The following is a 20,418-nucleotide window of genomic DNA, read 5'->3' as shown; positions in this document are numbered from 1 at the left end:
CTGAGCCCAGGACCCCCAAGAATCTCTGCGCCGCCCCCCCCACACAACAGCCCTACCACCACGACCATCAGCAGCACCACGATGTTTGCCTGCAACACTAGCGGCTCTGGCGCGAAAACTCTCAAACTGCAGTTCCAGAGAAGCAGAGGTGAACCAGAAGGATCGTATCCCTCCCTCCTTGCTCAGCCCGTGTCCCCAGCCCAGAGCCCAAACCTCTGGGGCTGGGACCGGGGGAGGGGCAAGGAGGGATTTCCACGTAAAGCTCAGAATTCGCAGCCCTTCCCGGAAGCGGACCAACTCCACACACTCGCAGCCATAGAGGGTTACGTTTTTCTTTCTTCTTTTTATTAAAAACAAAACAAAACAAGAGAGGGTTGGGCCAGGCTGGACCGGGTTAAGCTAGGCTGGGCTGCGGAGGAGAACCGCGTTTGCTTTGGTGTTTAGCAGGTTGGTTCCAGCAGAAAGCGATGCTCGCCGAAACTTGTTAATAGGGCGGGCTGCTAATTAGCTGCAAGCTGTTAACAGAAGCGTGGGCGGCAGCGGAGCTGCACCTGTGCGAGCTGGGGAGGCCTGGAGAGGCCCAAGGAGACAAGGGTGAGAGCCTGCGGTGTGTTCTCTTGGTTGCGTGACTGTGAACTAGGCCCCAGAAAATCTATCCAGGAGCACTTAGAGCCTCCACTCCCAGAGAGCTTCCCTCGTACCGCCAGGCCGGGGCAGCCAGGGCTGGTCTTCCACCCGCCCACTCTTCTGGCGCGGCCCTTCCGCCTACACCTCCCCAGTTATCAATACCGCCTCTTCGCAATTCGGAGGAAACGGGAAGGTACTTACAGCGGCAGTCTCTCATGGTCCCGAACCTGTTGCAATGGAAACGGGGGTCACTTAAATTCCACAGCATAATAAAGCAGAGATAGAGGATACACACAAAAATGACAAGGCCCAGACACCCCACCAATACCCAGACCTCCCCGCTTCGGGTGCCGCCCCCAGGAACTGCGCCAAGTTCTCCGCGGAGCGGGAGACCGCAGTCCTCAAGGGCAGACCCGGGGAGTAGGAGAGTGTGGCCCCCATCACCTCCTCCATTCCATGCACCCTTGGGCAAAACCTTACTGGTTGCTTGGCCCGACTCAGGCTGCCAGTAACAGGGTTTCCCCAGTGGGAAAACGGGAAGCGAGGAGAAAATGGGCCTTTGTGTGTTTCCTTCTGCACAATCGGCCGGGTGGGCGCAAGTCCACTGGGGAGGGGGCAGCCGCTGCATCTGTCCCCTGCCCCAGCTCCCCGGCTGCCTCGCGCTGCCCCAGCAATTCAACCCCCTTTACCAGTGTCAGATTGGTTTCAAATTCCCCAGCCCCAATTAGCGCCCCCAAAACCTGTCTTCTCCTTTCCAAAGAAGGGCCAGGCATGACTGGGACTTGCCTTCCCACTTCTGCTCCAATTCAAAACAAAGAGCAATTTCCAAGGGAAATGAGGACCCAAATGATAACCAAAGGAGGAGGAAAATCGATGGGTTTGAAGGTAAATGGCAATGCTTTAGATTGTCATGCGGCTCTATGGATGTGACAGCATTTTGTCAGCATTGCTTCTGGAGAGCCCACAAAGCAATCTTACAAAGCAGTGATCCTCATAGGGGCTGGGGTCCAGCTTTACGTTTTCATCTATTCTAGGATGGGAGTCTTCCCTGAGAAATCTCAGAGGCAAAGCCATCTCCATCCTCATCCTTTCTCTCCCTCCCCCTCTCTCCCCCACTCTCTCACTCTCTCCACCTAGACTACCACTGTTTAATTCCACGTCTGAGACACATGCTCCATTACAAGGAGGACAGAAACAGTAAGTCCCTTTTGTGAGGTAGGAGCCCTCAGTTCCTAACTTCTATGTCCAGAAGGGAGGGGAGGAAACCGGGATTCCCCTTCTATTTGTTCATTTAGGTTTAGGCTAAAATGAAAATTAACTTCGCTGGGACTTCTGCTCTCCCCAGGCAGGAAAGACAAGGCAGAGAAATCCCCCACCCCTGGAGTTGTCCTGGAAAAAGTAATAAGTGACTTACTGGTTTTCAATCCTAGTGGGCAGGGGAACTGGGAGTAGAACTGTCTCCTTCTGAGCCTGGCGCTAGCTGGAGCCTCTCACTTCCCTATCGCTGCTCCAAGAACCAAGCATCTGCACTTGTATGCTCTTAACCTAATTTATGGTGGGAATTATATTTTGGCTTGTCAACTCTCAAGCCATAAAACAAAGTTTATTGGAATCACGTGCTCGTAAATAGCCACTCAGGTCTCATCTCTGCACAACCATAAATAACCTTCGGCTTTAAACTTTTATTCACTAAATAAAGGTTCACTGCAACTGTTCTCTCACATTTAAATAGTTCCAAATATTCAGGATGCAAGGGGGGTCATATTCATATCAATACCCTGGGCTTTTCAAATAGCATCTTTTCAGAGAAGTCTGTTTAAGTTGGGAGATAGTGCTATTTCGAAAGACTGGTTGGTGGGCTTGTCTTATGATTCTTTGGCTGCATTCACTGTGAGTACCATCAACTCCTTTATTTCAATCATTTTCTAGCTCTAGATGTGGTAAATAAATAAAGAGGAAAGTCAAAGGCTACTTCATACTTGCTTATACCAGGAATTATTTGAGATTTTGTTCAAACTTCAACAGAAAAAAAGGTGGTTAGGGAGAGGCTGGGTGGGCTTGGGGTGGGGGTGGCAGTTGGGAGTTAACACTTGGCTCTGTATTGCTGTGGATGGGCTCAGTGAGAAAGGTGAAGGTAGCCACATGCCTAGATGTTTCTATAATTTGCTTAGCTCTGAAAGGGGAGCCTTTGCAAGTGACCAAACTGCTTAAAACAGCAAGACTTGGGGTTTGGTAAAGTGAGAAACTGGAGGATAGCCCCATCGGGATCTTTGGCAACTGAAGCTCTAAAGAAGGTTATAAAACAATAAAACAGCCCTGGTGTGAAGGGGACGGGGTGTGAGGAAGCAAATGAGGTTCTCAAGGAGCCCAAGCCCAGGAAGTCAGATGTCCCTACTCCCACAGGGCTAGGGGCTCATGGTCCCTGCGCCCAAACCTGAGTGAAATGCTACACGCCCACACCGCCACTCCCACTAGGGGGTGAGCCTAAGAGAGAAGGAAGGAGTGCGCTCGCCTGCGGAGAAAGCCGAGAAAAGGAGCCTGGGCCCGAGTGATGCTATGCTGGGCGAGGTGGGGGTGGGAAAGATGCCCCCAGCTCCCACCAAGGGGGGTAAATAGAAAGAGAATTGACCCCCAGCACCCTTCCACAGCCCACCAGAGTTTCTACCAATCAATGTGAAAACGTGTAATTTTGACTATTCTGATGAAAAGAATGGGGGTTATGTGTAGGTTTGTAGAGCACACGCACATACATGATTTCTAAATCAAATTCAGTTGCCGAAGTTCTCATCAGCAAGTCTTACCAAGCCCACGAAAGAGATCCCTCTGTACAAAGATCTCTTTGCGTTCTAACTTCCACCCATTCTCTGTATATTTCTAAACCCTGTGTATTTCTAAACTTTCATTAGCTGAAAGCGGGGAGCTGTTAGCTCACTCTACGGCATTTATTTCTTCCCCTCCCCCACCAGCCACTCAGGAGGACCTTTTCTTTTACAGTTGGTGGCATCCGTTTTCAAAATATGAGTAAAGATCAATCCTTTAAAAAACGATTTCTGATTCTGTTAGGACCAGGTGAGCAGCTACAAAATTAGTCCCAGTTAATCCACCGTAAAAAAAAATAATTAGAATTTGAGAGATTGAGACAAGCTTTCTTTATTTTTCCTTAAGTTAATAAAACAGAATTAATCAAAGCATGTGTGACTTTCTAGGCACTTGTGTGAGCTTTCCATGGGGGGTGGGGAAAAAGGAGGAGACTGGGCTGAGGAGGTGGTTGTTTGAAACAATGCCCGGTGCCTGATCTGGGCTCAGTAGATACTTTTTAAATGAATGGCGCGATGAAGGATGGTGACTGGGCTTGCTTGCAGTCTTCACTGTGGCTCACACAACAAGATGAATAAAATGACACAGCCTACTCTGTATATTGAGATAATAACAGGAAAGTAACTAGCCACGCAGAGGAAAAAGGAGGAAAGGAAGACACTGAGGCAGACATCTTCAATTACTTTCTAATCTTAGGGCAGCCAGGCGGCATGATTAAGGAGAGAGTGTCCACCTTCCTACAGGCTTCCCTTGCCCCCGAGCCCCCAGTGTCCTGGGCTTCTGTGAATGAATGAGGGAGTGGGGATAAGAAAAGAACAAACTTGGTCTAATAAGAAGGCTGGGCATCAGGGGGATCAGCATACTAACTTGGGCCAATTTGTTGGAGTTTTCTCAGGGAGTTTCCATGGTGGTGGTGGTGGTAGTAACAGAAGAAGAGGTGTGGAAGGAGAGGTTGAAGCCTTCTTTAAAACCTATAATCAATTCGTTTTGGGGAGAAGCGGGACTCTGGGCACTATACCTCTCCATTTGGCTGGAAAGGATCAGTCCTGAGAATTCCTGCCCAGAGAGCTCCCATGAGGTAGGGTCCCGTGTAGGGCTCCACCAACCTAGAAGCCAGAGCAGCTCCCAGAAAGGAGGAGATAGTAAAGGGGCATCAGCAGGTATCAGCTACACTCCAAATGTGATGAGGTCTGCTCTCTATCCACCCTAAGGGCCCTTGCTATGTGGCCCCAGGGAAGAATAGTCTGATATTGACTTTTAAGAGGCCTCTTGCCCAGAGGTGGTATTGAGCTCTCCTCTTTAAGTGTCTGCATAACCAGGATAGGTAGGGATAGGACTTTGAATGAACTCCCTAAGTGGGGGGCAGATGGAAGAAGACTACTAGGCCTGGCACTTGGGAACACAGGATGGGGGTAGAGCCAGAGAGGGGCTGAGCAGGGAGTCCCAAGAAGGAGAGAAATATGATCTCACATTCCTGTCACTATACTCTATCACTGAAAAAGGAACACTTCTCCCACCACCCTCAACCCTACCTCCTACAATGGAGTCTGCTCATTGGAGCTCTGGCTTGGTGTCCTCTGGAAAGAAAAGGTGACCCTAGAGTGAAATTCTAAAGTGAGAGATGGGATCCAAATGAATAGACCCTGAGACAGGGCCTTTGATGATGGACCTGAGGGCTAGAAAAGTCTCCAGTGGTCCCAAGAAGCGTAGAGTCTGGGATGGCCATCTTAGTACTTTGAGAAACAAGAGTGGAGGCCTAGATGGCACAGGAGTTGGGGATGGCTGGGGATAGCAGCACTGCCCTATGCCATAGGCCAAACTTCGTCTGGCATGGTTGGTAGATAAAGAGACTAAATGTGTTTTAAGAGAAAAACTGACGCAGGTGAACTCCTGGTTAAGCCAAGAGAAGTAGCTTGGCAAAGGGCTGCGGAGGCCTTGTTAGGAAAGTCTATAAGCACAAGTCACGGAAGCCAGGATGAGGGGTTGGAACCTGGTTGCAAGGGGTCTGTGCATATATGTGGGTTGTAGCATGAAATAGTATTTACATAGCTCTTTAAAAGATAGAAAGAGTCTCAAAAATTTGGAAAGGCTGATGGAGATTTGGAGGGATAAGGCCTCTCCAAGATATCCCTTGACATCACTGTGGCCCAAGTTGGAAGCTATGGCTCAGCCATGGCCCTGGAGCCTAGATCTTGGAACACAAGCAGATTAAGAGGGAATGGGACATTTCTGGCATCCTCTGCTGTTGCCTTTTGCTTTTTAACCCTGCTCCAGATTTCAAGAGGCTAAAAAGGGGATGTGGGCGTGACTGATAGGTGGTGGTGGAGGTGACTCTCTCAGGAAAGGCCTGCCCTCGGGAAAGGCAGGAAGCCTTCTGTAGGAGTCATGGATGTGCCTGTGTGGGGGCAAGACCACCTCAATCTGCCCACCTGCCCACTGAGGGGCTAGGGACACCTTCCTTCTGGATGTGGTCCTGAAGTCTACCCACAGGCAGATAACTGACACCAGAGACCCGAAGGGGCAGGGCCTACGAGGCCCACTACAGCAAGAGGAAGCGTCCCAGAACTGTGTTCTTCTGGGTCTGTCACTTTCTGTGTGACCAAGCCTTGGTCTGTCTTCTCCTCTGTAGATTTCATGAATTGGGTGAGTGAACCAGGTCTCTTTCACCTCTAAAAGTCTAGGCCTGATGTTGAGCAAAAAAGAGATAATGAGGATAAGCAACATGTATTGAATGCTTGTTATGTGCCAAAACACTGTTTCAAGTATACTTAACCAGTGAGTTAATGTATGTAAGGTAGTTAGAATACTGCACAGCACACGTATTGCTATGTAAAAAAAATCTTCATAACAACTCTTGAAGGTACTCTTATTCCTACTTTTCAAACGAGGAAATTTGCCCTACTTGCCTAAGGTTACATAGCAGGTAAGTGGTAAAGATTTGAACCAAGGCAGTCTGAACTGAGAACATACTCACCTCTTAAAAATCTCCGAGTTAGCAAGAAATCAATGTTCCCTTCCCTAAATGCGAGCAATTAATCAGCCTATGAGGTAGTGACATTTGAAAACTCAATTAGGGAGGGAAGTATAGGGGGGTGCTTAGTGGTAAAGGGAACTTGGCCCCTGGACACCAAAGAACCATAGAAGAAGCAGGAGAGACACTTGACCAGTAGTTTGCAAATACAGGCATGCTTCTTAATTGCCTTTTGGGAGAGTGTTTACAAAATGCAGGTCCTAGATATTCTGATTTAGTAAGTCTAGCCTGAGACCCAGGAACCTGAATTATAAACAATTTGAACTCAGGTCTTTATTAAGAATCATTGCCCTTAAGTACGGAAAAGAGGGAAGAAAAAGACTGCATTGCCAACAGACAATGGTGGATCAGTGGGGTTGGATGAGGGTTGATTGTCGAAGTCGCGTGTCACAGCAGTGCAAGAAACGACCCGTGGAGCCCACCAAGGTCCTGAAATGGGTGCAAGAGTGAAAGAAGTGTGTGTTGGTGGTGTGGAAAAGAGCTGGAAAGAGCGTCTGCAGTGTTCTCAAGCTGCAAAGTCAAAGAGATTCGCCCGCCCTCTCAGAGCCTCAAGGAAGCCCAGGGGAAATTCTGGAAGCCCAGGGGAAATCCTGGAACCCAGGCCCTGTGGTAGGAGAGTCAGGGTGAGGCTGCTCCGCCTGCCCCGGGAGGCGCTGAGCGTTGTGCTTTTCAAGGCTGCCGATCCTGGATACCAGGATCGCAGTAAGACAAAGTAACAAGAACAGCAGCCCGGCCTGAGGGGGATGGTTAAACACATCTTGTCCTACCGCAGGACCCTAGTTTCCTGCTTTTATGAGCCCAGCGCGCGGAAATCGCGCCACCTCCGGGAAAGCGGAGGAAATGAGGTGGCCCGCCACTCTCGAATCTGCCTTCAGGCTCCGCGGCCTCGGGTCTGCCTAAATTGTCCATCCCGGGAAGCAGCCCTCTGGGGGTGGGCGCAACACCTCTGACCATCCACAGAGGCCGAAAGCACTTTGCGACCAGAGGACAAGGGAGGGGAGTCACGTGTCCTCCCCTACCCCGCCCGCGCCCGGGGCATCTCATGCGCCGCCGCAGCGGGCAAGACGCTTGTCCTACAGCGCCTCCTCCTGGACGAGGCGCCAGACAGCCGAGCAGGGGGACTGAGCCGGCCCGGAAAACCCGAGGCTGAGGCTTCTTCGCGCGGGTGGAGGTCTTCCGGCACCAGAGGCTGCGAGCCGGCCCCTCGGTGTCCCCTGGGACGGCCAGAAATCGAGAGGATCCTGAGACGTCCTCCCGTCCCACTCCCACAGGTTCTCGGCCCAGGAGCGTGCATCCCCCATTAATTAGGCGAGTCCAGGCGGATAGTCCCTCCAGTTTGTCCGTTTATTTATTTATTTGACCGTTCTCTGCTGAGTCGCTGGACCCCGCAGAGCCCTCGAACGTGCTGCACTGGCGTAACAAAATCTGAAAATGGTACGGAGGAAGGGCTGGCCCGAAGCTTGGCGGCTTGAGCAGACGCCAGGAGGAAAGGCCTTTTCCTAAAGCAGAAGCACCAGGCTGAAAAAAATCTATACAATTCCCAGAGGAGCACACATAAAAATTTTCTTTTAAGGTGTTAAAAGTGTGTGTGTGTGTGTGTGTGTGTGTGTGTGTGTGTGTGTTCCTTTAACGCCTTGAAAGAAGATTTGGCTTCCCTTTGGCCACTAGCTCGTATTTGCAGACTGTTTCTAATGTACAGATTTAAATTGGGATGAGGTGGTGAGTCAAGATGATTGAAAATAACGTAGTCAAGGACAACATGTTGGGCTATATTTAGATTGAAGGCTGGAATAAAGGAAAGACGAGTAGCGAAAACTGAGGGAGGGAGGAGTGGAGAGATCGGGTTATATCTTCCTGCTCTGAGTCCACTCGCCCCTCCCCCATCCGTGCCTTATGGTTGGATCCCCGGGCAGGGCTATTTCACTGCACATGCGCCAGACGCCAAACGAGCGTGCGTGGCAGGCGCTTAGGGCACTGAACTGTAAGAACAGCTTGCGCAGCGCTCTGCGGTGTGCGCCACCGCGCACTGCTTGCGTGCTTACCTGCAGAGGAGCTTGGACGCCCCATCTCAGAGAAGCAGGAATCGTACTTTCTCTTTTCTTTAATTTTTTTTTTCCAGGAAAATCTGTATTAAAACTCCCAGCCGTCCTTTCTGATTTGCAAGCCCTGTTCCACCAAACCAGCAAAATCGCCATGTTGCCAAAGAACACTCTCAAGGTTGTCATTTGCATCACCAATTTCACATCTAGTACAGGGCTTCTCTTGAGTCGTTGATCAAGGCGGGGAATAAATCACCGGGCGTTCAGAAAGCACAACTTACCCCTCATTCTGCACGACCATCAAGTCTAAGGGACTCATTCCTAGAAAGAGGGTATCTATTCACACCAATTCCGGAAGAGTGGCCCTAAATTGGACTTAAATCGGAATTCCGAGTTCTTGGTGGCTTCTCCCTAGCTTCCGGTGCCCCCGCGTGCCCTGCCCCGCGGCCGCACTGCGGCAAGGCCGTAAATACCTCTAACAGCTGCCTGCCTGCCCAGAGTGAAATACTGTCTTTGTTCCGATTTCCCCTGCTTCTCTAGCTCAGAAAACAGAATTCTGGCGAAATACACTTATTTGAAGGAACATCTCACAGGAAAATACGTTTGGTTTTCAGCCTTGGTGCTTGGCCACATTTATAATAACGAGTTTTGCTCTTTTCCCTGGCCCCCATGAGTGCAAGCCCAGCTCACAGCCTGTCCCGTAAAACACCGAGGCACCGACATGTCAGTGGCTCCCTGAACTGTAAACGAATAGAGGTTGGGCTGAGGACGCTGGCAGCTACACTTCCAGGCTTTTGAGCTCTTAGAGTCCAAGTGTTTCTTACTTAATCTTTAAAAATTGAGTTTAATTTTTAAATTGGGTTAACAGGGACAATGGGGGCATTTCCGGCAGTAGCAAAAGCGTTAACTAGTCTCCTCCTGGCCTGAGTTCAAATGTGATTTGCAGATTATTTATTCCTTTAAATGCAATCGACCATTAAGTTCCAATAAACTCTTAATGCCACCACAGGACTTACAAAGAACCCTTCTGTCCTCCATATCTCCGCATGACCTCACCCTCTGCTGCATCGTAATAGGACCTGCATCCCGCCTAGGTTCTTAGTCACTTGGGCGCACTCAGCCACCCAACCCAGGGAAAAGCGACTGAAGCTCTGAACACTAGGGCTTGGCCATCACGGCCACAACTCCTCCCCACCCCCACACTTGCCCCAGCCCACCTAGGGAGCTCCTTAGGCTTTGGAGCTGCCAGGCGACAGGCCCACGTGCCTCTGACCAGGGGCCTGCTTTTCAATAGGTAATGCTTTTTACCAATATGAAACAATGATCTCAACAGCCATTGTACCGTAGTGGCGAAATAGTTACAAAATACAGACATTCCAAATAAAAAATATCACTGTTTCTTATTTGTGAGATCATAGTGATCCACCACAATTCATAAGATGGCAAATGGCCACAAATAGTGGCCCTCCATTTTGAAACCAGCGTGATTCCATCGTTAATTACTAAAATACCTTTCTACACAGATGTCATTTACTGTTTAGGAACACTTTTATGGCCAAAACTATTACAAAGGAATCTTTGGAATATTAGGATTTGCCGCTGAGTGCTTTGGAGACGATATCCAGCAGTGCGCAGGTCCACCCCATGCGCAATGCGGCAGATTGTCCACAGGTTTTAATATTTCACAAGGTGTTCATGAGGGAATAGTCCAGAGGATTTGAGGGATGCATCCTCAAGTGCTGCTCAAAATCGGTGGGATAAAAGATCATTCTTTTTTTTTTTTCTGCAAAGGATTTTCTTTTGATGCATAATGTTTCAGTTCAGTAATTTTGAAGAAGAGGGTAAAATGTTGCTATATAACGTTTATTTGTAGGCAAAAACCCACGACAGTGCATTTAGAGAGCAAAATACCTACTCTTTTCCTATTCTGGCAAATAAGAAACACACGCGATATTTGAATTTAGACATGCTTTGAATTTCTTAAATATCTATTGATTTTTACCCAAGACCTGCACCGGATTTTCTGATCCCATTACCTCCCAAAACATGTATCCATTTTGTGACGTAAAATAATCCAAATTCACCTGATAGATTATTAGATGTGGGAGGAACCTTTCTTAAATTGCTACAAAAATTCTCTAAGAACTAGATAAACGGTTAAAAATATTTAAAATTCCATCTCATACATAAGGCCCAATAAACCATAAACCCTAGAAATTAGCCAGCATCACTCACCAAAGCCTAGATTAACAAACCAAACACATCCTGGGTACACAGAATCCACCCCACCCCCACCCGAGCCCCAACCCTCAACCCTCAAAAAACACCTGTTAGCCTCCCAGATATCTCTGACCACAGACAAGCCGCAAACACTGCTCTATACTACCGAGTGCCTTTAGTGACCCACAGCACAGCTAAGACGTCCAGGAACCATTTACAGATTCTTCCCAGGGTGGGGATTAAGGGGCTCTCGATCCAGTGGGGTCCTATTTGCCGGTCTCCACCTCTCGGAATCTCGAGGGGGAAATGAGGCTTCCCGTAGACTTCTGAGCTCAGCCGGACCCCACCCGGGGCCCCAGGGGACGCCTGCTCAGAGATGGAGTGATTAGGCAGCAGGGAGCGCAGGCAGCCACCCCGAGGTACCGGAGAAGTGTAGGGAGTCTGGCCAAGCTCACCGGGCTGCCCAAGAGGGTGGGCGCCTGGAGCTCCTTGGCGGCAGTGCTGGGGCGCGGGGAGGGGCGACTCTTACCCGGAGGCTGCCGAGCAGGAGGCGGCGGTCGGCCAGGGCGGCTGCAGTAATCCATTAGGCGCTGCCGGGCTACGCGCACTGGGGGCGGCAGGGATCCGCTCATGTTGGAGAAGGAGTCGCCTCGGAACCGCGCGGCTGCAGTCACCCGGAGCAGGCCGGCTGCTCCTGGCGGGCGGCGTCGGCGCCGGCGCCGGCGGGGGCCTCGGCGCCCGGGGCTCCTTCCGGGCTCTCCCGCCCGCCGGGCTCCCCACCGGCTCCGGAGGCTGCAGCGGCGCGGCCCTAGCGAAGCGGCGGTGGGGCCACGTTGGGCGCCGGGCGGGAGCGGAGGCCGCGGCGGACCCCGCAATCCCGCAGCCGGCGACTGGATCCCACCTCTGCAGAGACAAAGGTTAGAAAAAGAGGGGGTGAGGCTCCAGGAAGGCAGAATGCGGGGGGAAATTCGCCTGGGAAATCAGGAAAAAGGCCGTGAAGGCGAGCGGCGCCTGCACATGACCAGCCGCAGCCAATGACGACCGCAAATAGGTCATAAAAAGGTCTATTACCAAGTTGTAAATTTTCTTCAAACAAAAAGGAATTTGCTGCAATTCCTTGCGGATTTTGCACATCCAGCTCGCAAGCGCCATGTTTTTTCCTCTTTCTCTCTCCGCTATCTTCTGTTCTCTCCCTCTCTGTTCCTCCTCCTTTTCCTTCCTTCCTCCTGTCTTTCTTCCTCTCAGCTCCTCTCTGCTCTCTGCGTCTCTTTCCTCCATGGTTCCTGACTCTCACCTTTTCTAGGAAGTATTTCTTTTGCTCTTTTTTGGTTTGGCTCGAAACCTCTGCTGAATAGACCGTTGTGTTAGAGGGGAGATGAATGCGGTGTACTGCACAGGCGCTCGGGGAGGTGATCCTGGCAGTCACCCCCCTCCGACTCTCCTTGCGCGGGTCACTTGGCTTCTCCTCCCCTCCCCTCACAGAAAGGCCCGCTCCAGAGCGGCAGTCAGGCACTTTCGGTTTTTGCCCCTCATCTCCAGGCAAGCCAGTCCCGGCGATCTTGCGCAGTAAACCTGGGCTCTGCAGGCCACGAAAGCCCGCCCTCCCCCTAACACCTCTCCAACAGGAATTGGGGTCCCTCCCATTTCTTGGGGTTTCTGGGGGTAGGAGAGTCACCGACCAGCTCAAAGCCTGGAAATGGTTTTAGGTACTTGTCAACTTCTCCAAACTAACAGTTTGAACTCCCAATGCTTGGCATTTATCGTGGCAGAAATACCCTCCTGGACAGTACTGGATTCAAGGGGAAGCAGTCTTTCTAGATCCCCTATGAAACCCCTTGCTATTTCTCCCTTAAGTGCAATTCCTATTTCTATGCAATTTAATTCCAGTTTCCCCTTCTTCCACTGCCCCCAAACTGTCCATCAAAAAGCCTGCTCAATGCAACATTGAAGAGGAGAGGGGCTCCATTTGTCCGGGAAAAGAGCGGACCCTCAGTTTCAGCCTTGGGGGAAAATAGTCCTTTTTCTTCAAAGGCAGGAGTCACATTCCTTTTGCAGTTCTGATAGGAGCTGCTCCAGAGAACACCAGCTGAAAGTAAATGTCCTTGAGGGCCCCAGCATTCTCCTCATCATTAATGCATGGGCATGGTCATCCAGCCTTCAGAACCTGCCTGAAAGAGGTAACCCATCCCCCCCATCCTTTCAAGGGCACTGTCTTTGGACTTCTAGTAATGCATTTATAAATATTTGCATTGGATATCTATGGGTAGGTTTTCTGCTATTAACATCCTCACATCCAGTAAGTACCTAAGTGAACATAGACTTAAGCAGGAAACACACAGCACCCTCTGAAGCAGGCCATTTGTATCCCTTGAAAAGGTTCCGATGACCTTGGATGTTTTTTATTAAAGGAATTCTGTTGCCATCTGTCAGCAAAAGTCATATTCCTTCTAGAAACAGTGTGCTCTAACTTTGCTGGAGGGAACCACAGCAGTATCCAAGGTCCATTAAAATGCTCTATTTCCCTGTCCACCCCCAGATGCCCGAAGAATCAGGAAACACCAGGGAAGCAGAGGACACAAGCTTGGATGTGAAATAGCAACATCTTATGCACTGAAGAATAATAAAACAATGTTTTTAATTACAAAAGAAAATATGTAAGAAAATGTGCAGCAAATTTTGGGGCGGTTCCAAGCTAGAACACTTTACATTGATCTGTACATACGGAACTGAACAGAGATTGCTCCCTTCTAAAATTTTCTAAGACATGATCTCAATTGCCGATTTTTGTCTACCCACATAAAAGCGGAGCTTTATGACCCTCCTTTTCAGCCTGGGGAAGGGGGGCTGGGAGAAGACTTTGCACTTTTGAAAAGGCAGCCATATTTGCACTTTTTCCCCTGTGCAGAGGTAATCCAGGCGATGTGCTGGGCTTTGTGGAACCTCACAAAATGGCAGTCTCCGAACTGACTTTTCTCTAGAAACCATTGAGACCCACACCCTCTTTTGTGTGTTTCTAGTCCTCGCAAACAGAGAACCTAAATCACTTGGAAGGCTTGGTTCTTTCATTCAGTGTTAACATTGGAGGGTCCTATTTTTCTCTAAACGGTTTACAGACCTCTCTAAGCAGACTCTAAGTAATCCAGGGCCAAAAAGCATCGCCTAGATTTTCAAAGGATTCTCTGAAGGTTTATGCACATTTCTGCAGCAAAAATGTTTGCTCCCTTAGCTGCAACCCTCCGATGTTTACAGATTTGAGCCAGTTAGAAGGGTATCTTCTGTGCTTGTCACCTTGAGTTTGTCTGCATAAGACACCATGATGGGGGTTTCTAGCCACTAAAAGAAGGTGGTGTGTGTGTGACGGGGGGGGGGGTGGGTGGGTGTAATTCCCAAGCTCTTTATTTGAAGGCAGATCTATGATTTTCCCAGCTACAAAAAGAAACATATATACCTACATTTATTTATGACCAACACTTTCTGCAATGTGTAATCTATGTGTAAGTACAAATACACCAAATATATACCCAGAATACCAAATTTGTAGATGAACAAATACTCTGCAATGCACCAGGTATTACAACAGAGTTTTCTGTACAAGAGCTCCAGTTTTACTATAGGTTGGGGGCGATGAGTCAAGAAGGTACAACGCTTCCACAGCAACACAGAATATAGAGGAAATAAGCACATTGCTACCTCCCCTTCATTTCTTGATTTCCACATCCATTCATGCACCACCAGGTCCCCTGAGTCTTGCCCCAAATCAGTGGCTCTAAAACTGGAATTTAGGGAGCAGTTTTCAGTGGGAGACAGCGAATTTTGCTAATAGAGGAATCACTTAAATGGAAGGCAGCTGGAGTTTAGCCAGTAAGAACCTCCAGCTAGCTTGCGGCTACCACCGCCACCGCCATTGCCACTTCTACCACCACCTCCACCAACCCCCACCGCCACCACCACCACCACACAGGCTGTTCCCTAGCCATGCTTTCAGGCGCTTGGCATCTTTGCTCTGTAGAAGCCAACGGCAGTGTCTCAAGCAGCACACGGAGCAGAACGTTTCCAAATCCAGCATGCACAATTGCAGCTGTTTCCTCTAGTGCAAATGTTTCTTAAGCCGCAGGCCACCGTGACTTAAAATTGTCTTTCCTGGCTCAGGTCAGCGAATGCCACAGCCACAGCCTCTTCCCTGGATAGAAAGCTAGGTGGTGGGGCGCCTGGGTGGCACAGCAGTTAAGCGTCTGCCTTCGGCTCAGGGCGTGATCCTGGCGTTATGGGATCGAGCCCCACATCAGGCTCCTCCGCTATGAGCCTGCTTCTTCCTCTCCCACTCCCCCTGCTTGTGTTCTCTCTCTCGCTGGCTGTCTCTCTCTCTGTCAAATAAATAAATAAAATCTTTAATAAAAAAAAAAAAGAAAGCTAGGTGGTGTTTCACTTCTGGCCCCACCAGTGCCAACATTTCCCAGGTCCTTGAAGTGGCAGGCAAATAGCCTACCAATGCCTAGGGGCTGATTCAGGCCTAAGACAGATTCCATTGTCTTACCTGTGCAATAAAAACCACTCTGGAATTAAAAGGACCTCTTTAAAAATAAAAGCATCTAGGAAAAGCAAAGAGCTCTTCAATGTCTACCTGATGAGATGCATTCCATTTTGGGGGGAGAAATATTAGTTTACTTGAATTTCTCTACTCCCCCTCTTCCCCCTCCTTTTCCCTCATAAAATGGCAGCTGCAGGAGCAGCCTCCAATGGAAAATGGATATCTCGTTAATAACGGATCCCAAACCCCAGCATCAGCACAGGCTCAGCGGAATAATCTGTGGTGTAACCTGGACTCTGGGTCTTCCCCACTGGACCCACAACTTGAGTCCTTTGCGAAGTTCAAAGCTTTCACAGTATCTTAGCAAGGTTATTTAGAGCAAGACGCAGCTAGGATAGCCTAGCCAGCCAGCCCTCTCTGTAATGAAAAAAAGACCCCTCCCCTGCATTTATTTATTTTTACAACGCAGTGCTTGGAACCCCCACTCCTTTTTTTTTTTTTTAATCAAATAGAAACTTTAGTGAAACGTTGCCTTCTAGTAGCCCAGGTGGTGGTTCCTGACTCAGGGAAAGGGTTATGTGCGGCGCTCAAACACACTAGCTCTAGAAAAGATTCATTTCTTTATTAAGGAGCTAGCTATGTTCTGGAGCGGTTGTTTACACTCAGATTTTTCTGCATTTGCTCTCAGGGCTTGTTTCAATAGGTGAGGCCTTCCTGGAGAACAGCAGAGGACGTACCAACCGACATCTGAGACGCACACAGTTGGCTCAAAATGGGCGTGCAAACAGAGCGAAGGGAATACAAATAAATATGGCACCTATTTAAAAAACGGAATCACAGCAGCGGCCACAGCATAGAGACCTAGCGATTTCAGGCGATACCAAGCGCAGTTCAAAACGAAAGCAAGCTGAGAAATGAGAGGCATTCCACAAGGCGACTTGCCAGAGTGAAAAGTTAATGAGTGAAAATCTTATAATTGGCTTTTCAAGTATTCATTCACTTTAGATGATGAAATTGTCATAATTTGTATAGACTATAGAAAATTGTTAAGCGTCAACTATGACATTTTCCTGAAACTTTTGTCATTGGCCCAACATTTTCCCCAAGTTTAAGGAAGCTGCAGAGCTGGACTACACATTACACTCTTCAGCTAACATGTGCTTTATGAATATTTGGCCCAGACTTTTCCCAGAGATATTACATTTACAAAATACTCAAAGAAACCTTTTAGGAGTAAACAAAAGGCACCCGAACCATTCATGATAAAAGCAGAAAAAGAAAACATAAATAATACATTTTAATCAAATGACATAAAGTAAATATTCTGCAGGCATAATTTTAAAAAAATTAATAGATCTCTTTTAATTTACTCACCATAAAGAAATGATTTTAAGTGTTCAAGTGCACTTGTTTGATTAATAAAGCATTTATATTCAATTATTTAGTGCTAATCATTAGGAAGTTTATGTTGCTGAGGCAAATCATCAGCTCAGACATTAAAAACTACCATTATAAAAATATAGCAACAAGGTCAGTATCAAATTACCCTTACATAGTACAGCTCAAGGGCTGCTTCTATGCAATACTAAAAACTTTTAACACTCAAACCCCTCTCAAAGCGCAGTAACCTCAAGAGCAGTGACATGAAGGTAGCTTGAAATACAGGTAAAGTCCTTTCCAACAAAGAAAATAGATGGTGTCCAACAGCATGTGTTGATCATTAGTTTTAATAGTCTGTGCTAAAATTTTAAAGGTAGAAGTTAATTTGTCAGGCCTTCAGCTCTGTCTTCCTCCAGCTCTTGGGCTTCCTTTTTGGTTTCCCCATCCTTTGCCTCCTGTCGGGAAATTGGGAATTTGTCCTTGTTGTTCTCTTTTTTCCATTTCATTCTCCTGTTCTGGAACCAGATTTTTACCTGTCTCTCCGTGAGGGCTAGGGCGTGGGAAACCTCAATTCTTCTCTTCCTGGTCAGATAAGGGTTAAACAGGAATTCTTTTTCCAGCTCTAGGGTTTGGAAACGACTGTAGGTTTGTCTTCCTCTTCGTCTACCAGGAGCTGCTGATTTAAAAAAAAAAAAAAAAAAAAGGAAAACAAGCGTTTTAGAAATGTAATGGTGCCTCTGCAGGTTGCTGGAGCTTTCTGGAACGGGTCTAAGGGATGAAATATACACAGGTCTCTTTAGCTCTCAGATAGATAGATAGATAGATAGATAGATAGATAGATAGATAGATAGATAGATAGATAGATAGATAGATAGGATATGCAGGCTACAGGTACAGAGGGAAGGTCTTCACAATTACTCTGTCCCCATTATCTTTACGCGGTTTCTACTTTACGAAAAAAAAAGTATTACTTTATGAATAAGACCCACTATAGCTACACAAGAAGGAAAAGGAGAGGGAGAGGAAAAGGTAGTTTTAAAGCTAGAACGTGAGATGAAAGCAAATTTCTCCCCCTCTCCCCGCATTAAAAAAAAAAAAAAATGCATCCCAACCTTGTGGTCTCATCCAGGGAAACATTTGAGAAGGAGACGAGCTCTGATTTAAGTGGTCTGGGTCCTCGCCAATATTACCACTGGACGATTTACAGTCAGGATATTGTACCAGCTCGGCCTCTTGCTGGGTCGTAAAAATCGGCTGTCTCTGTAAGTTATCGTATCCGTAAAACTTCGCGGGCTCCCCGTGACAGGCAATCCCGCCGCAGGGGGGAGGCGGCGGCGGAGGCGGAGGATGCGGAGGAGGAGGGGGGGCGGCCTGGTAGGCTGCGGCCGGGCTGCCCCCGCCGGGGTGGAAGTAGTCCTGGCCGGGGCCCGGGCCGCCCCCACCACCGCAACCCGGCCCGGCGGGCGGCGGCGACGGATGCGGGTGCGCGTGCGCCTGCGGGGGCGCGTGCGGGAAGCCGGCGGCGCTGTTGCCATAGAGCTGCAGGGCGGCGGCGGCGGCGTGGCGGCTGCCGACCTCGGGCGCGAAGTGACAGTCGTAGTAAGTGGGATTGATGGCCTCGCCCGCCGCGGCCGCCGCCGCCGCCGCCGCCGCTGCGGCCGCCGCCGCCTTGTACTTGGAGTACAGCGGGTTCACGAAGTAAGAGCTCATCGGAGCGGCGGGGGCAGTGGCCAGGGGCCGAGGTACGGCGGCCCCGGGCGGACGGTGCAGAGCAGGCAGGGAGCGCGCCTCAGCGCGGCCGCACTGCCGCGGGGGCCTCTGGGGCGGCTGCTCGCGCCGCCGGGGCCGCGGGGCTACGTTGTGCTGCCACCCGCCCGCGCGCGCGTCGCCTTTGAGGCCCGGCAGCCGCGGGCACTTGGCTACTGGGCGCTCATGCCCGGCTCTCGCGCCCGCCGCCTCAGCCTCGCACCGCCTCCCTCGCGGGTCGCGGGGCCTCGCCCAGCCCCCGCGCTCACCGCCCGCCCGGCCTCTCCCGGCGCGCGCCGGCTCGGCCGCAATATAATCGCCGACGCCCCGGGTGACCTGCCCCGCTGCCTCCACTGTTTCCTCTCAGGCACCAGGCGGCCCTGAGCGCACCGGGACAAGAAAAAAAAGTGCGCCCGGCCCACAGGGACACTCTTTGGCTTCGGTTTACAAACCTCCGCTGTGGAGGGAAGAGAAAAAAACACCCTCTACCCGCCACCACCTCTCACCTCGGCCCCCCCCGCGGCCCCCTCCCACCGCTCTCGCCGCCGCCGCCGAGGCTGCCGCCCCGGTGCGCCCCGGCGAGGCATTTTCGCACCACGCCACTGTGTGGAGAAGATGGGGGCGAGATAACCGCGCGGAGGGATCCGCGCGGAGGCGACACCGTTGCTCCCGACGGGACTCCTCACGCTGGCCGGGAGATGCCTCCGCCGGCCTTAAAGGGGGCCCATAAAGCCGCACTGCCAAGGGCTCGACTTGCCCCCCGGGGCCCAGGGAATCTGGCTCGCGGCTGGCGTGGCGGGGGCGCGAGAGAACCTTACACTTGGGGGGAGGCAGGGAGGCCACTCCCAGGAGGCTATGGAAGCAAATGACCCTCCCCTGGCCCCAAGAGCAGCCCCTCAGAGGTTGGCCGTGGCTTTTGCGCTTCTGAACATGCGGGCGCAGCCCAGGGAACAAGGGCCAAGTAGTGTAGACAGACTGGACCGCATACATTTGGGTTGGGTCCTGGGTGGTTTGATTAAAGGCCATAAGGGTGATCCCCAAGCCAGGCATTATCAAAGCGAATCTAGGCCCTTCTTTTCCGGGCTGGCAGGCCTTCTGAAATGAGATGTACATTTACCCTTGACGCACTGCACGCCTGGCTGAGGCTCCCAGGTTAATTGATATTTAATGGAAATCATGCCCATGAATATAGTTTCCATCATTTCACCCTTGATAGACGTCAGCACCAGGGGCAGGGGAAAAGAAGAATGTGGGGGCGGCGGGGGGGCAGATTAACATTGCTGAGGGAGTAAATAGAAAAGCGACAGAAATGTTCCAAGGCGGGAAGGAGAACTCACGCTGGGGTGGGTAGTATTTCCTCGAGCAGGACGCGCGGCTCCCGGGTCTCAGCCCCGGCACCGAGCGGACCAGGGCAGGCGGTGGCCCCGGGCGGAGCACGGGGGGCCGACGCCTGCGAGTCCCCACTTCGAGCCTCCGGGCGGGTGTTCGGATCGCGCCGGTTCGAAGCAGCTGAAGGCGGCGCCCATCGTCTGCTAATGATTCTAGTTCATCTGCCAAGCCTGTGAACTTACTGCTGAGAGCGGGCGCTGGACTCAGCTTAAAAAGTTACTAATTTTTCCAAAAGAAAGAGAAGGCCCATCCTAGCTTGAGCGATGAGGAAGAGAAACGTCCCGTGTCATGTGGGCAAGTCGAGTGTGAATCGGCAAAATATTCCTGATTTTAGAAGCCCGCTCGCCGTTACACCACCGTCTTCTCTCCCTCAGACCTTTTTTTTTTCTCCTCTACTCCCGTATTAACGTCCAATAAACATAATAAGTCTATGCTGAGTGCGTTTTCCCTTGCCTACTCGGCCTTTTTCATGGGCTTTTTAGATGACCGGGCCCCTTTTCCTGAGGGATAATCCATTGTTGCGAGAGCACCAGGCCCATTCCAGCCTTGAGAACCGATCGCGGAAACATGCCCCGAACCCACGGAGGGCGCTCCCGCTAAAGCTAAAACACACCACCCCGGCATTTCACGCCTAATGCAAA

At 50.3% G+C, this 20,418-nt stretch overlaps 2 protein-coding genes across 4 annotated transcripts; both read right to left on the bottom strand.

The window, feature by feature from the left end:
• Nucleotides 1-212: 212 nt before the first annotated feature.
• Nucleotides 213-14,639, bottom strand: LOC123798299 (uncharacterized). The gene is made up of 5 exons (XM_045806697.2): nucleotides 14,619-14,639; nucleotides 12,029-12,424; nucleotides 11,264-11,637; nucleotides 829-854; nucleotides 213-570 (listed from the first exon to the last, which is right to left on the bottom strand). Exons 1-5 carry the CDS (start codon nucleotides 14,637-14,639, stop codon nucleotides 485-487), a joined length of 903 nt encoding a protein of 300 aa, XP_045662653.1. The 3' UTR covers nucleotides 213-484.
• A 1,099-nt stretch (nucleotides 14,640-15,738) lies between these two features.
• HOXD8 (homeobox D8) lies at nucleotides 15,739-20,418 on the bottom strand. 3 transcript variants are annotated; one of them, XM_045806159.2, is made up of 3 exons: nucleotides 19,726-20,418; nucleotides 17,755-17,902; nucleotides 15,739-17,318 (listed from the first exon to the last, which is right to left on the bottom strand). In XM_045806159.2, the coding sequence occupies exons 2-3, from the start codon at nucleotides 17,777-17,779 to the stop codon at nucleotides 17,023-17,025; spliced, it is 321 nt and encodes a 106-aa protein (XP_045662115.1). In that variant the 5' UTR covers nucleotides 17,780-17,902; nucleotides 19,726-20,418; the 3' UTR covers nucleotides 15,739-17,022. The 3 variants fall into 3 exon arrangements, with proteins under 3 accessions (XP_045662115.1, XP_045662114.2, XP_045662113.2); XM_045806158.2 differs by lacking the exon at nucleotides 19,726-20,418 and having other exon boundaries at nucleotides 15,866-17,315; nucleotides 17,755-19,717; XM_045806157.2 differs by lacking the exon at nucleotides 19,726-20,418 and having other exon boundaries at nucleotides 15,866-17,318; nucleotides 17,755-19,716.

The sequence above is a fragment of the Ursus americanus genome, chromosome 1 (genome assembly GCF_024610735.1).
Source record: "Ursus americanus isolate L20-20 chromosome 1, mUrsAme1.1.p, whole genome shotgun sequence".
Classification (NCBI taxonomy): Eukaryota; Metazoa; Chordata; class Mammalia; order Carnivora; family Ursidae; genus Ursus; species Ursus americanus.
Note: the sequence above shows the minus strand (reverse complement) of the source record. Positions and strands in the feature narration are given on the sequence as shown.